This window comes from Alligator mississippiensis, chromosome 12, assembly GCF_030867095.1.
Source record: "Alligator mississippiensis isolate rAllMis1 chromosome 12, rAllMis1, whole genome shotgun sequence".
Classification (NCBI taxonomy): domain Eukaryota; kingdom Metazoa; phylum Chordata; order Crocodylia; family Alligatoridae; genus Alligator; species Alligator mississippiensis.
The window spans coordinates 7,977,431-7,994,700 of NC_081835.1; the positions used below are offsets into that span (position 1 = coordinate 7,977,431).

Consider the following 17,270-nt stretch of genomic DNA (forward strand, 5'->3'; position numbering starts at 1 on the left):
TTTGTATTTAGGGGATGTATTTGGGGATGCATTTGGGGATATATTTGGGGTATATTTGTTTTGCAGGTGTATTTGTGTATTTGGGGGATGCATTCAGGGCTGCATTTGGGGGTGTATTCATGTATTTGGGGGTATATTCGAGGACGTATTGGGGTGTATTTGGGGATGCATTTGGGGGTACATTTGAGGATGTATTTGGGGTATATTTGTTTCGGGGGTGTAGTTGTGTATTTAGGGGATGTATTTGAGGATGCATTCAGGGCTGCATTTGGGGGGGTATTCAAGGACGTATTTGGGGGTGTATTTGTGTATTTTGGGGATGCATTGGGGAATGTATTTGGGGTATATTCCGGGGTGTATTTGGGGATGTATTTCGGACGATGCATTCGCGGACGTAGGAAGCGAGCCCGTGTGTCTCGCATTCCCGCGTGCCCCTGCGCACACCCAGTGCCGGCCCGAGCCCCCGGCGTCCCTGCGAGGGAGGGAGCAGGCCCCGCCCCACGGACAATGGAGGCCCCGCCCCCTCGAGGAGACGCGCGAGGTGGGCGGGGCAGCCCCGCCCCAAGCCCCGCCCCAGCCGCGCGCGAGGGCCCCGGAGACGTAGCCCCGCCCCTCAGCGCGGCGGCGGCGGGGGCGGGGCGGGGCCGGGCGCGCGCACGGCGGCGGCGGCGGCCCGGCGCCATGTTGGGAGGCCGCTGAGCCCGGGGCTGGGTGTGCGCTGCGGCGGCGGCGGCGAGCCGGGGGGGGGGACGCGGGCGGACCATGGACCTCGAGCGGCTGCAGGAGGCGCTCAAAGGTGGGGCTGAGGGAGCGCCCCGGGGTGGGGGAGGAGGGACGACGCGGCCGGGCCGGGCTCTCACCGTGTGTTTCTGTCTCCTCCCGGCCGCGCCGCAGACTTCGAGAAGCGGGGCAAGAAGGAGGCGTGCCCGGTGCTGGACCAGCTGCTCTGCCATGTGGCCAAGACCGGCGAGACGCTGTGAGTGGCGGGCGGGGGTCGCGGGGGGGGGGGGAGGCGTCCCCTCAGGGCCTGTCAAGCGCGTGGACGGCGGCCGCCGAGGGACAAACTTCCTCAGGGCGTTCATTCCCCCCCCCCCCCCCGGTCTCCGTGGGCTTCCTGGTGTGTCCCGCCAGCCCACGGCTGCTCCCCACGGGCACACCGTGGCCAGCTCACAGCTCCTGGGGGCCAAGCAGCCGCTTTAGGGGCGGTCGGCGTGCCCTCTTCTAGGGTTTTGCTTCAAGCTTCCCTCCCCCCCGGGAAGGGGGCTGCGAGGGAGCCGGGCTGCTCCGCCGCGACTTCCTTGTCGTCTCACAATTTGGCAGGAAGGGGCAAGGCTTCGCCCCGGCGCCCGGCCGGCCAGGCGCTCACTTTCTGGCTCCCGGGCTGCCTCCTGGCTTTATGAGGCCTAGCGCCGGGGTCCGGGCTCGAGCGGCGTTTTGGCTTTGTCCGGGTTTTTATAGAGCGTATCTAGCTTTAAAAGACATCTGGCTCTTTTGTTCTTGCTTTATGTAACTCAAATCGGCGGCCTCGAAGGAAAACCCGAAGTTTTGAGATGTGTGTACTTTGCTCTTTGAGCCAAAGGCGTCAGCTCAGCAGAAAAAGCCCCAGCTTAACGCTCGTATGTGTGCCCACTAGCTCTTTATACGTATTGTTTTTAGGTGAAACGCTAGTTTTGCATACAACAGTTTCCTCTTTGGATAGGCTAATTTCTGCTTTTTTTCTTTTTTTTTTCTGAAATTGTCCTGGAGGTTTTTGTTTTTCTTGCCTGTGCCTCTCTCCTGAAACAATCCAAGCATAACAAGTTGTATAGGAGCTGCTTGTTAAGTAAATGCTAATGATGGTAGCAGGGTGATGCATTGTAACTGTACTGTTAGTGTTTGTTTGCATCGCCCTTTTGGAAATATGTGGATAAACTTCCTATTAAATTATACAAATAAAGACCTTGATGTTGCATAAGAACCTAAACGTCTTTCAGACTTGATGAACATTTTGTTTCTATTCATTCTTAGAATGTGCATTATCTATTTTGCCTGTTTTGGGGTTTTTTGTTTTGGTTTTTTTTAAGCCTCAGATACTTCAATTGTCCTAAGCTATTTTTAAGAAAAGTGACACATTGCTAAAAATGCAGCCAGTCTCTGGTGTTTTCCTTTGTCCACAAACAAGGCAAATTATGGGAATGCACATAGTCTGTCTCTATCATTACACTCAGTTTTGTTCCCATGAGCCATCAAAATCTAGATTATGTATCTGCTACTTCGTTTAGTTCACTTATAGCATATTTTAATTTAGAGAAAACGCGTGTTATCTTTAAAATAGAAAATCATCATCTGTTTGGTAAAATATATTATCACAAGACTAGGAGACGTGTGTAGAATGTAGGCCTAAGCCTTTCTAGTGGAAAGGAGCTGTCACTAAGTGCTCCAGTATGAAAATGTTTCAGGGATGGATTTGGTAACCGTGTTGGTCTGAGACTAAAAGAAATGCAAAAATCTAGAATTCTTGCTTCAGAAATGATACCTTTTATTAGACCAACTGAGAAATTGCAAAAAAAAAAAAAAAAAAAAATCTTTGTTGCAATTTCTCAATTGGTCTAATAAAAGGTATCATCTCTGAACCAAGAGTTCTAGATTTTTACATTCCATTATGAAAATGTTGTTGCAAAATTGTTTTTAAATGTGTGTGAATTTTATAAACATTGATTCCTGATAAGTTAAGTACTCTTCTTTTTTTTAAATTAAAGGAAACTGCCTTAAGATTTCTTTTCAGAAGATTGAGCATTTGACTTCAGCAACTATTTATACATATTTCCATTTTTAGAAAGTGTAATATTAGTGCAAAATTATTGGAATCAGGTGAACAGGTAGCAGCCATCTTTGGCTTTATGGGAACCAGACTAGCTTGATGTTGGAAGACAGATTTACGTACAGTGGAACAAAGCAAAATAATTTTTGCTTTCAGTCTTGTCTTAGGTCAGATTTCTAGTTTCAGAGTGAGTGACTGTGGCTTACATAATAAGATTCCCTCCCCTCACTCCCCCCCAAAAAAACCCAAACCCAAAAAACCCCAAACAGTTCTTTTGTGGCAATCGTATTTGATCTGCCAAATGATTTATTTAGCTAATATATATTTAATTTCAGTTTGCAAACACAAGTTAATCAAAAAGATCTCAAAATTCAGAGAAATGATATCACGCTATTTTATAGCCTGCAGTCACCGTTTCATGCAAATAAGGGCAGTTGCCATTTGATTTGATGGTACTGTTCACCTGGATGACTTCCTTGGATTGTGCGTGTGAAACTGTGCTAGTATCTAAAATACTTTTTAGGTACAGCAAAGCCAAGAAATAAAAGTATTAACTTGGTTTTGTTCTCCACATTTTGCTGTAGATGCTGGATCCTGTAAACAGTGAGACAAGTGTAATTTTACTCATTTATGTCTGAGACTGTTCACATAAGCAGAGTTAAACATACGCTTAAAGCATGCGTAAGATGACAGCCTATCTTTAACTTAGGCAGCATGGAGCCATGTAAAATAACTTCTTAGACTTGCTAAACAAGAATTATGACAGCACTGACTAAAAGTTGTTTCCTAATATCATGCTATTTGTAAGATATTATCTGTGCGATTCAAAAATCCAGTCTGCATTAAGTGTTGTAAAGTTGCGTAATTGTTTTTTGTCACACATTGGCTTTAAACTACACCACTATGAATTTGTAGTGGGGAGAAACCCTGTTGTCTTGCCCGCTTAGTTTCAGGCAATAAATAACCTGAAAACACAATCGAAAGTTGTTTTTGCACATGAATGGATGCAGAAGTTTTGATCACTTGATTCTTATTGACTCTTGCTAGTGTGTGCCCAGAACTATTCTGAGGGAAAACTTGAAGCACTGAGTCTTAGGAATCTGTTAAATGGGGAAAATTATATGTTCCTCGAGTTTTCTCACTCAAGATGCTTGACTTTATGCAAGCTTTGCCAAAAATAACCTCTTCTTGCTAAGCCCAGGTATGATAGGTTTTCAGAAAGTTATGACTGAGTTAAAATAGGATTGCAACAAAAGGTAAATGTGACTTGAGTCACAATGCGAGAGTTGAGTGAAATAAAGGGAAAAGAAATGTGCTGTTCTGCAATGCCTGAAAGAGTTCGTCAAAACCTGTACTCTTCAAAAGCAGGTATTTTTTTTTTGTTTTACCAGCACATTGATTACATTAGTAATTCACATGCTTTCTGCTGTTTTTTTCTTTTCCAGAAAGACTCTTTGAATGACAGAAGATTAAATTGTTGTGACATTATTGATCTCAGGGCCATGATATCTGAGCTTCTGTTTTGTTTGAGGTTTTTTCACCAAAGTATGAGGGAGGTGTTTCATATTGCCACTCACTACCTTTTCACGTTTGTAGCGGTTGAAGGAAAGGGTTTCTTGCATTCAAAGATTTAACTCTCCGTCTCTCTGATTAACAGAATTGTTTCTAACCCATTTCTGTGTGTCCTTGGAGGAAACTCTAGGAAAAACAGAAAAAATAAAATAGGCTTTTTTTGATATTTGTAAAGAGGGGGAAGCAAACAGAACTTTAAAAATTTTTTCCTCGAGGTACAAAAAAGATACAAATCATTCTTTCTTCGCTCTGGCCCAATAACCATTAGGTTACAACATTGATTATAGTATTTTTCTATTAAAAAGGCTGTAATGTAAATGTTTGGCTGCAGTTAACTGTTTGTTGCTGAAGTCTTGTAAGAGCCTTCCAAAACTTCGAGAAATCTTGAATCTAGGCAGATATAGTTTATTTTAATAGGTTTAGTCCCTATGTATATCTCTGATTTGAGACCTGTGACCAGGAATTAGTGTCCTGCTGTTTACAGTAAAGACATGTGTGCATAAGGCAGTATGTCCTAGATGGCATGCTTCCAAGGACACTCATTCAGGCTTACGTGCTCCAATCTTAAAAATGAGGCAGTGGGGCTATGATAGGGGTGCTGCAGTTGTTTTCAACATTTCAGTCTTTGATGCATTTGTGACCGGTTGCCGTGGGCACTTGTGGTACAGATTTGCTGGTGTATTTGGATTTGGAGCCTGTGAGGGTGATGGTGAGTGGATTACGTTCAGGAATGTCTTGCTGGGACATGCTGTCCAAGTGTAGAGAGACTGGCTGTGTCCATACGTGTGCAGCCGTCTGTGTGCACTGCTGCTTCTTGTCCCTGGGGAGCGCCTGTGCCATACCTGCTCTGGCGTGTGGCAGGTTACCCCAGGTGGGGTAGGGGAAGCTGAGGCCAGCAACCATGGTGGCCCCAGCAGCCTTGCCTGGGGGTCTCAGGGAGTTGCAGCTGTGGTGCTTCTGCAGTTGGGAGCTGGTTTGCTAGGCTCCGGTTTTGGTTGGTGTGTACTGCCACCGTGTGTGGTGTGCACTGCCACCCCACCTTTTTTTTGGCATGGATTTTTTTGACCTCGGGATGTCCTGGGGTCAGCCCCCCGCGCTGCAAGGTAGCAGTGTAGGGCACTCCTATAGGTGGGTCTGTGGTGCCACATACTGCACACCCACACTCATTTGGATGCAGTCTCCGAGGGCATTCACTGAGCTTATATCAGCCTGGGGGCGTTTTTTACTTTAGGATGTTGATTTACGTTGGAAGTCCTTTTGAGTGATTTTAATTTATCAGCCTAAATGTTGAGTGTGAATTGTATATCTTAGTATTTTCCTACAATACCATAGAAGGGGTACATTTTAAACGCCTTTAAGTTTTGATGTTTTACTTATAGGTTTGCTTGAGGTGATAAAGAACACTTCTGTTGAACTTTTATTTTAAAATTTCCTTCTTGAACTCCAGTAGATTTTGTTTTCAGTAGAATAAGAATGAAAATAGTTTGCAAGATGTTTAAAAAAATCCTCTAGTGAAGACTATTATTTGTAGCAATATATATTCTAATTAGCAGGTTCCCCTTTTTATAATTTAAACTTCATTTTTTTCAACAATTTTTAAATTTTATTTTCAGTTTTTCATTGCTTTATACATTGGTACATGGCACTGTAATAGTTGTAACCTTATTTCCACTTACTGCTTCAATGTTTGGTTATAACAGTTCTGTAAATTTTTGTACAGTTCCCCTTGAAAGTTTAAATTCACATTCATAGAACAAAGATGGGTTTTTATTTGACAAAGGAAGATGGAAGTATATCCACTATATCCATTACGTGTTTTGCTTTGTTTTTTAGCTCCTGAAGAAAGGTGGTTGGGGGTGGTTATTATTATCTTTTTAATTATTATTATTATTATTATTTATTATTATTACAACTGACTAAGAAACTTTTAACCTTTGGTCATAGTATAAGACTTGTGCGAGCAATGCGTGCTCTGCTCTGTTCAGCTTGTTACTAAGCTATTTAAAATGCTCTAAGAGCAGCATATCAGTTGAATCAGATTTAGAAGTATGCAGCAGTACATGCATTTGTGTTAGTTGTACTCTCTGTGAAAGAAAGTTTTGAGCACTTCTGACGCTCTGATTCTAAGACATTTAATATTAAGCTTTCTTCTGTATTTTTAAAATTTGAGTAAGGAAAAGGAAAATCTTCCACACTGCTGAGTTTCCAAGCTAAACAGCACGTTATCAGCCTTTATTAAGCGTCAAGAAAACTGTCCAGCCTAGGCATTAACTTATGTTTGTGGGTGCACCTCGACCCTGCCTTTAAATTCTAAACTTGTGTGAGCCCTCTCCCGTGTCAGTCATACGGTGTGTGCACCTGTACATTTTGTGCCTTTCCCAGATGCACTGTTCACCTGTTTCTCAGACAACTGTACTGCCCTAATGTTTGTTTAACTATTGCATGCCAGCTAACTTCATAGTAGGCATTTGCATATTTTCCCACACCTACTCTGCCATCCTTCTATTAATTATTTGAGTACATTTCTGTTCTCTTCAGTAACTAGATTTCTTTCTACCTTACCATCATCAGTTTTTATCTTATACCCAGTGTCTCGGTAGTGGCTCTCTGCAGCTGTAGCAGTTATCCCAGTACAATAACTCTCCTCCTCAGTTGGGTGTTAAGTCATCTAGCCCAGTGTTCTGCTTTGCTTGATGTGCAGTGTTCCTACACCCTCAAAACACTGAGAATTTTGTTCTACCCCATCTTGTGCTTGTTGCTATTACCTTAGTCCTTGGGTATCTTTTTCCTCACCATAGAAATCAGAATGGGATCATTGGGAAGGCTACAGGGTGGTAACTTAAGGCTGTTGTGGGCTTGATATTGCATACAGATGTTGGAGAAGCCTGGAACACAAGGGGTTCAGTTGAGGCTAATGTAACATTTGAGCATGATTGGCAGCATGACTGGCCTCCCTAGGCTGGCTGTTGTAACAGTCTTTTACTGTCTGACAGCTTTGTGACACTTTAAGTTGGCTTTACATTCTGCTAAAGTTCATTGGTTATGCTGGGAAAAATCTGAAGCCTAGTTTGGGTGAGCAGGTAAATGGGATGTTCAAAGCACCTGTGTGTGAGAGAATACATTGCCAGATATTTGATTTCTGTCGTCACAGTCAACAAATATAAATGACTGTACTTAAGAAGCAGATCCCTTTAAAGACTGTTATTTTTAAATATTAATTTTTCTTACATAACCACACTTCTGTGAATTTGATAACCTTTCTGTCATGCATCAAGCATTTCATAATTGACTTTGTTTAAATGAATACTATTTCATTTGTGAGCTGCTGATTTTTAAACTTAAGTTCATTGACAAAGCTGTGTTTAGTTTGGCTCATCTGCATTCTTATTGCAACTTCTCTACCTTGTTATTCAATTAGGTTTGCATCCAGTGTGGATGATAGTATTTTGTGTGTGCAGTTGTTGAACATGGTATACTCTGAACTCTGTGCTGTGGCTACTGCATCACTGAGCTGCTACAGAATTGTTAGTCCTTCTTGGCAATTCCATAAAGCTAGCAGGAGGCCAACAGAAGGTGTTAGTGCAGGACTAGGCTATTATTTGGGGTGGAAGGCCACTTAGGGCATTTTGGTGAGCTGTTGTGGGGTGGGGGTGGGGAAGGGGTGCTGATACAGCCCACAACAGCTCACCAAAACTTCCTAAGTGGCTCTTCCCTGTGCTCCACTGGGCAGATGGGATAGGGCTGCAGGGAGCAGGACTGTGGAGCAGTAACAGCACAGATCCAGGGCAAAGTCGCAATCTCCTCCTTGGACACCCCTGCAGTGGGCACTGGTTTTGCAGGCGGGGGCATGTGGGGAGTGGATTGTGACACTGCTCCGGGCACCGGTTCCATGTCATCACCCCAGAATCCTGATCCTAGGCCCACCTGTCCACCCTGCTGCTGGACATTGCTCCCCGCTCTCCCGCAGCCCCATCCCATCTACCCCTTTGCATGACCTGCCCACGGCGGGGTCCTGGCCTGTTTTTGTGGAGACCCTGCCTGCCCACTCCATCTGACAACCACGGCAGTGGGTGCAGGGTGGATGGGCTGGGGTGGCTGGGCACCAGTGGCCAAGGAGACTGGCAGGGGCGGATCCAGCAGCAGCAGAGACTGGCAGCAGCAGCCTGAAGAAGCTGCTGCTGGCAAATGAGTGGGGATGTAAATATCGTTAAAAACATATCTGTTTAACCTCCTTTAATTATATCACTGAAACAGTTAACTGATCACACGGCAACTCAGACACAGCTGCTCCTGGAACCCTTGGGGGGGCGTTGCGGGGGGGGGGGGGCATGGAAGAGAAGGCAGCTGTGACAAGCCCAGCCAGACAACATGCTTGTGAAGCCCCAGGCTGGGAGGGAGGTAGCACTTGTGAAGGAGCAGCTAATTGGTTAATTTGAGGAGTCACGGGTACTAGTTCCCCCTCGCTGCTCCCCATCCCCTCCTCCTCACTCCTCCTGCCCTCCTATCTGCCCTGCCACCTTCCAGTGCCTGCTTGGGCAATATGCAGCCCCCCCCCCCAACGCAGTAAGCTAACCAGTTATCACTGGGCTTATTGGTTAAATGATTAATCGTTTAACCTTTCACATCCCTAGAAGCAAGTCCGGCTGCCGCACCACCCCAGCCCTGCTGTATACCCTGGGGTGCCAGGACTGGCTTCACAAGCTATGGCCCAGGCTGTTTCCTGTGCCTGGGCTGGGCAGGACCTGCCACACGGGCTGGACAAAATCCCTTGGCAGGCCGGATCTAATCCATGGGCTGCATTTTACCAACCCCGGCCTTAGTGAGAGCTCATCTAGATGCTGAAGTTTCACCTAACATGGAAGAGAAGTGAAAGCTAAGAACAATTAGTGGAAATGCCTGAAGAATTTCAAATGGGATCAAAAGCATAATGTTTACTTCCAAACCTGAAAAGTATCAACATGACTGCGCATTTGGCTTGCCTGCGCATTTGTGAAAGTACAGTATTCTAAATGTATGCACCTGTAGCTTTATATGTATAAACTTATAACTTACCACCTACTGTTCTTAAATAGTAACAGCTGCTATGTACCCTATTTACCTGAATCCAATATTACTATAGATTTAAACATACCCCACCAATAATTATTCTATACATTGAAAATTATAAATGTGTTATAATTTTCTATATAATCTAATTAATGAGAACTCATCTTAAATTCATTCCTCCCACTACTGTGGTGGGGAAGCAGTGGAAGAGGGTGAGGGGCCAGATCCCTGCTGCCATGTGCCTGTCCCTTGCTACTTGCCCTCCTGGCTGCTTGCCTTCTGCCATATGCCCCTGTGGCCTGTCCCCTCCCCCCCTTGCCCCTCATGCCTGTACCTGCCTCATCCTGCCACTCCTTGTTCCCTGTGCCTGACCCCTGCCATCTGCTCTCCCTCACACCTGTGTCTGTCCTTCCCTACCCACCTTCCTTCCCCATGACTTACCTTCTGCTGCAGCTCCAGCTCCGGAGCAGTCGGCAGCAGCAGTGGCCCCAACCTGGTGCCAGCCTTGTCCAGCCAGGGAGAAGTAGTGGCAGCTGTGGCCCTGGGCTGGAGGGACCGGAGCCAGAGCAGAAGGTAAGGGAGGATGGGAGAGAAGCTGGGGGTGGGAAGGGGGCAGGCTACATGGTCTCCCTCATCTCCTCACCCACCAAATGAGCCATCTTGGTGTGGGGCAGGCAATGGTTCAGCTCCAGCTTTGGCTCTGGGGCTTGGGTTGAAGCCCGAGTTGAGCCCTGCTTGCCCTGGGCCAGTACTTGAATCTAAGGTCTAGCTTTTTTCCCCCTATGCTTACTGGGGGCGGAAAAACCTTGTCTTGTATTCTAGTAAATACAGCGTGCTTGTGATATACCAGTGATACCTTTGGATAGTGTTATGTTCAGAAATGTGCATTGTGGTTATTTTAACTCATTTAGGATATTACCAATCAAAAGCAAGCACTACAGGGTAATCATACTATACTTTACCTTACTGAATCCTGATACTGATGAGCCATACACCTATTTACAAACGACTTTTGACAGTCTTTGCTCGGACCTGGTATAACAACATCAGTGTCCAGGATAATCACTTACCTTGTTAATATTTGATCCACTTGAGATTTTTTTTTTTTTAAATTATACTATTTTAAAATCTCTTAAAGGAATTACACTCTTGGTGAAAGCAAAAACATGTTAGGTGGAATATTTTTCTTGATATACTATATCATGTATTATTGGCAACCCTCCCCCCCATATTCTTGACTGAACTAGGTGGGATTATTTTTAATTGATAAGCTGTGTCCCTGTTTAATGGCAGAAGTTTTAAAAATGTGCACTTGTTTGTGGTTGAGTGTAACTTCTGACTCAACTGATTTAGGTAGGAGCAATCTTTTTCCAAATAAGAATTTAATTGAAGCTAGTATCTGTGCTTGTCCTGGGCCTCTTTAGTGTTTAAATGATAGGAAAAATAAAGGTTAGTTAAAGTAATTCATTGTAAGTATAATTACCTAAAGAAATCGGCTTGTTTGAAAATTTTGAATCCTGATGAAAATTTTGACTTTACTTCCAGTTTGGACTTGTGATCTCTACTGAAGTCCAGTAGTAGTATACTGATGTGAAATCAGAATTGGGCCATTGTTGCTTAAAGACATTGCCTTGACATCGTCATGCATTGTCAACTTCCTTAATGGTTATATGTTGTCATCTCTGGCAAAAATGTTGGCAGTTCACTGGCAAAGCTGCACTGTTGAGCACCAGTGATGTTGCTGCAAAAGCAGACCTTCCTTTTTTTCCCCCTTGATTCTTTAAGCCTGAACCTTTGTTATATCTAACAGAATGAAAATTGAGGCTTTCACTAAGGCTTTCTGACTATTGAGGCTTTCTGACAATAGCCAACAAATCAAAATAAAACTCGGCTTCTTCTCTCTTAAGAAATGTTTTCTTTTTCTCTTGGCATTTTCTTTTCATGAGTCAAGTCCTAACGAAAAAAGGCAGCTTATAGTTTTAACATGTATTAACAGGTTCAGGCTTAGGTGGAGTCCATACTAGTCTATATCTTAACGCATTAACTTGTGTTAGAACTTTTTTCCTAAAGATGATTTGCATGTTAAAAAGTACAACATGCCTGCAAATGCACCAATTATGTATTTATAGGTAGTACTAGCAAAACACATTACATGGAAACAGTTGACAAAAAATCTGTTGCTCACTCCCAAGCGTTTGAAGACTGAAAGCAGTTAAGTTTCTGGAGGTTTTTTTGATGCACAAGGATTTTTTAATGCCCAATTGTATTATTCGTATGTTAATCTCCCATGTATTGATGGTGAAAGTAGAAGCAACAGCATCCAAACTAAGACCATGGACATTCTGTGCCATAAGAAAATATAGTACAAAGGAAATTACAAAATGTTTTCAGAATTTGAGCTCTTAAATTTAAACTAATACTAAAATAAATATATAAAAAGCATAGAAGAGCATGAGAAGAGTAAAATATCACCAATTTATTGAAGTTATTTCAAACTAATTTGGTAACAGTTATTCTTTGCTGTTTTTTTTACTCTATCTACTTGTTAAAGTTTAGCATGAGATAATATAGTTGGGTGCCTACACATGAGCAGCGAGGCTGCTTCAACATGTTGTAATTACTGCACATTGGAGCAAGCTCACCGTAACTATCATGCTCCAGCAGTCTCCAGCATCTTGTGTATCAGCATCTCTGCGCTTAAAAACGGCAGTGTGAACACTTTAACTAAAGCTCATTGAACAAGCTTTAGTTAAAGCAACTGTGCCGCCGTTTTTAAGTGCAGGGATGCTGGTACACAAGACGCTTCAGGCGCTTTAATTAGAACTGCCCTCAGAGCCACTCTGATTAAAATGCCCTCCTCCCCCTCCTCTCCCCACCCAGAGCACCTGTATAAATGCTTCATGTGCCCGAAAGCTTGCAAAGAAGTTTCCTAACTATTAAGTTGGTCTAGCAAAAGATAACACATTTACCCAAATAACCTTGTCTGGGCTAATATATATGGTTTTGAGATGAATCTTGTCTCAGTTACAATTAATTAGCATTTTGCCATCAGCTGTGGCACTGTGAAGTTTTTACCCCAGTTTTTTCAGATAGTCTAAGAAATGTCTTTCACTTTGACGTCCATCACTAGCATTCAGGTACAATTTTTGCGGGGTATGAACATTTTCAAAATACCAAATAATGCCAGAACTTTTTATAGAAAAGCATGAGCATGGACATAGTATTAATACTTATGGACGTCCAAAAATAGTCCATTGGAAAATAAACTGCGTAGTGTATTCAAATAGATTTACAAAGCCTTTAGTCAATGTCTGTTTCCTAAAGCTGGCACGTAAAATAGATGCTGTCGTGCAAGACTTGCTCGTCTGAGTTTTCCAAGAGTTCTAGTGATTAAATCTATTTCAGTTGTGCTTCCTCGATGGGGTTTACACCAGCAAAGTGAAACTGAGCTTTTCGTACTGCTGGGAAAGTACTGGTTCTTCCTGCAGTGTGTTGCAGAGGGCAGGAAGGACAAATGGGGAAAGGAAGTGGTTAACATTAAGTAGACTTATCTCTTACTTTAAAAGGCCACATTCTCTCTTGAATAAATCCATGCAGGAATCAACTAAATGTTTATATTCATTTTGTTTTTCATTTTAACTCATTGTGAGCAAAGTCAACAAGAATACTAGAAGAAAACAAGTAAGCAGTACTGTCGTTCCCCACCCCCAAATCTGTCACAGTACATATTAGATGAAGCATTAATTTGTCTAATGTTATATTATTTCCAGGTTTCTTGCTTTTTGCATCTTCACATATTAGGGACTTTTGTTTTCAGATAGGTTTCACTGCTTTTATTACTATAACTTGTTATTACTGTATCTTGATACAGAATATTCTTTCTCAGGAAAGCTGTGTTTATCAAGCTGACTGAGTCATCAAGCTAATAAGGGGGTGAGGAGGTGTTAAAAACTTCTCTCTGCTTACCTACAACAAAGTTATCTTGTTTCCTTCCTGGTCTTTTGAATCCATAAATCAGTAGTATACCTTTCTCTGTTTCTTTTTTTCTTTTTGCTTTCTTTATAGTGTGTTTGTTATTCTTTTCAAAGCAGCAGGCATCTTCTTACAATTTAAAACAAGTAACTTGATAATTAACTCCTGAATTTCTGTGAAATCTAAAAGTTGCCATCCATCCAGGGTTCCTCGAATTCTATCATTTTAAGGGCATAGCTAGTTTTAGAGATGCTGAATTTCTGGAGAACTATGCTATTTTTAATAACACTTTAAAACTCTGAAGTAGTTGAAGAAAGATTAAGGGATCATTGCAGAACCTTTATTTCAGATTTCAGCTCTGAATTTTTTTGCTATGCACTTCAGGTTATTTTAGACACAGTTTTGATTTTACTTTCCATTGGCATTACTGAAGTTTACATTTTGTTTTGGCAAGTTTAAGATCTCATCTATTCTGTATAAACTGTTAAATGAGCTGACTACACAGTAGTCTGTGAAGTGATTAAAACAAAGTGTAAGTTCTTGTAGTGTGAGCAGACCTGAAACTTAATTATATTTTAAGCCATGCTGCAGTTTTGAAATTCAGCTTTCAAACACAGTTGAAAACATTTTGGTCTACGCTTAAGACCCACAGACATGTAGTAAAGTTAGGGATTAATGTGTTGTAGTCAATGAGATGCCACGCCACCCTAATGCATTTTTTTTTAAGAAGACACCAGGTAGTGTGATCCAAGGAAGAGTACCTCTTGGGGAACATGCACCAGAGTAGGTAATATAGGTAAAGAGATGGTAATGATGGGTGCATACACATATACTGACTTTCTGACAGTTAAGCCGACTTAACTTTTTAAAGTCAACTTAACTGCCAGAGCATATACACATATGTGGAGCAGAGTCGACTTAAATGCAGTGCAAGATAATACACCTTTGAGGTGTATTATCTTGAGTCACATTAGTTAAGTTGGCATAGCTCACAAGATGGCTGCCACCCTGTCAAAGAGCTGTGTGTGTACGCTGTGGCGTGGCTTAACTTAAGTCAGTTTAGTCAAGTCACCTTATTTTAAGTTGACTTAGTTTGTGCATCCCCACCCTGTGTGGTGATAGTGGAGAGTGTAGGATTTTCTTTTCCATTCTGAAATATTTTTTTTATACTACTTTTCAGAAATTATTGGATACTTTGTGGGGGGGAAGGGTTGTAAACCCTTCAAAACTATCTTTTTTTCCTTTTCCTGTTGAAAATCTGATTGTACCAGGGAGGATACTTTAAAAATTAACAAAATTGAAGATAAAATCCCATCTCTACTGACAAGTAAGCAAATGTTTTAAGTGCGATTACATGAGTGGGGATGAGGGAGGGACTTCCTATATCTCTCAGTAGTTAAAAAATGAAGGCAGGGAAGGAGGGGGAGAGATGCTTTCCCAGTTTCCTCTTAAGAAAGTGGGCAATGAAGAAAAAGATGGAAAAGGGAGTCTTACATTGGTGCTTTATTCCCCACCTTCTAAAGAGGCTTGCAGAAGGCCGGACAGAGTGGCACCTTAGAAGTATTACAATCACCAGAGGTGAGAGTAATACCATGATTGGGCTTCTTTTGTATGCAGTGAAACTTTGGAATTTCTCTGTATATTTGGAGAAAGTAATTTATTGCTTCATGTATAATATTGCACAACATGATGATGTAAGAGTATTTTAAAAGAAAGATGCATTATGGGTATTGTTTTCAATCAAAACAGCAGTAGATTGCCTAGTGAACAACTAGTTTCCTTACATATTTAACAGCTGTTGTAAGGAAGCCATGGCAACAGTGCAAATGAAAACTTAAGCCAAATCACGTTAAAGGTAAAAAGTCATCTAGGTCACTCCTAGGTTAGGAACAAACAATAGTTTAACTTCTAAACTCATTTGGCTAACTTAATGGCAACCTTGACAAATCATTTTACTTTAAACCTACTTTCTTTTATGTAGTGTAGTTACAGCCACAAATCTGTGAGCAGTTACTAAATGAGGTGATCTATGTTTGCTTGCTTTCTCTCTCCCTTTCTCTCTTTCTCTTTTTCCATGTCCATCAAATTTGTTTCTCTAACATTTCTCATGTTCACCCTTTTCTCTGTAGGCCTGGTGCTGTGCAGCAGAGGTCACTTACCTGGAATACTGGGATCTCTTCTGTTTGGCCCCACTGCCTTCCTTCTACCTCCACCTCAGCCATCTTTCAGCACCTAACATGCACCATCCTGTTGTATTGCTTTGAATATATTTTTCCTAAACATCTTCTGTCTTTTCCTGTAAATTTCAGTAATGTAAGAGTGGTGTAGCCACGACGGTCCAGAAACTATGCTAAGGGCAAGGATTTCTTAGGGTGGTATCTTTTATTGGACCAAGTGTGTCGTTGAAATACAGTTAGAGAAGCTTCAAATACAAGGTATTTTTCCATCAGGTTTGTGTCTGCCTTAAATTCTTGTTTTCGTTGTATATGTTTAAATCCTTATCACCTATTTCTTATCTTTTTATTTAATTTCTTCTCACTTGTTTTATTTGCTCCACACTCTTTTGCCTTTTTTGCCCTTCTTATGTTGTTTCTGAACTTGAAATGATACTCCTTTTGTTTGTGTGTATTGTTTTCAGAAACCACTTTCTTTTGCTTTGCTTATTGTTAGTAACTTTTTGCTAACTGCTTCCTCTTCAGTCTGTCTATAAAAAAAATGTCAGCCTAAGATAGTGCTACAAAACAAGCATGTTAATTGCTACTCCTGTGATTAGCACAGACACCAAAGCTTTTTTTTAAACTTAAAAAACATAGCTTCTTATTTTGATTCTCAAGATAGTTTGGTTTCTTAAACTAAGATTTTTCCATGACACACTACTTTGTCATACTAAAGTGTGTTTACTTCAATGTTTATTACTGCACTATTTTTAAACTTTGAATTTTCAATCCTTGTGTTGCAATATCCTGTCAAGATGCTCTTACTTCAAATATCACAATGGATAAGGAAATCTTGAAGCATAGCTTCTTTACTTCAGTATGTACTTAGAGCATGCTATTTTCCCTCTTAAAGCATTTAAATCCCGAGAGAGTTGTTTTTTTGTCAGCTGTAAGTCTTCACAAATTAATCCTTTGTGGAGCAGAGAATTTCCATGCAGATGCCTCATTTGGGTTTGCTCTTATTTATTGTTGTGTTTTTTTCCCCATAATTATTCTTCATTATGTAGGAATTTCATGTTTTTAATCTCAGTTCAGCTGTTTGGTAGAAGCTTTATGCACTTCAGAATCTTGTCTTTCTTGGGGGCAGATGTATCTGATTCAACACTGTTACAGAACAGTTACATTTTGAAATCTTTTGATCTCAGTTTTAACTAAGAGGGGGGATCCTCAAGGTGTGTTTGATCTGTAGTGTTCCCTGTTGTTTGAAACTGAAATCAGCTCATCCACAATTTATTTTCCTTCCTGATTACTATGTTGGCCAAACTCCTGGAATCCACTATGTTTCTATTGTGGAAAACATTAGAGTATTTGGGCTTTTTACAAAAAAGCTGGGTGAGTAAACAGCATGCTGGGAACACAAAGCTGATGATAAAGCCTGCCTTCTTTGAAAGGCCTAATTGTCAAGTGCTGGGTTGGCCAGTTGATTTGTTCAGCCACCAGAATGGCATTGGATTGATTTACAAAAGCGAGGTTGTTTCCATGTGCAGATTTCAGGTAGGTGTGCCAGTGGTGGTATCTAGGAAGGTCAAATGTACATCCAAAACTTAAATAAGGCCTGGGAGTAAAGTTTAATAGCTTTGCCAGTAGGTGCAGCTAAAGCACAAACAAATATGCTTTGAGTAAAGCAGTGAATAGATTCAGGGAAGTGGTGTGTTCAAGACTGT

At 41.8% G+C, this 17,270-nt stretch overlaps 1 protein-coding gene across 2 annotated transcripts in view; it reads left to right on the plus strand.

The window, feature by feature from the left end:
* Positions 1-673: 673 nt before the first annotated feature.
* PPP4R2 (protein phosphatase 4 regulatory subunit 2) overlaps positions 674-17,270 on the plus strand; it is a 35,634-nt gene continuing 19,037 nt past the window's right edge. Inside the window, exons 1-3 of one of the 2 annotated variants that reach the window (XM_059715795.1) lie at positions 674-796; positions 895-976; positions 9,872-9,991. In XM_059715795.1, coding sequence (XP_059571778.1) covers positions 763-796; positions 895-976; positions 9,872-9,991 — 236 coding nt within the window. In that variant the 5' untranslated portion in view covers positions 674-762. The remainder of the gene's footprint in view (positions 797-894; positions 977-9,871; positions 9,992-17,270) is intronic. The other variant, XM_059715796.1, reaches the window with a different exon arrangement.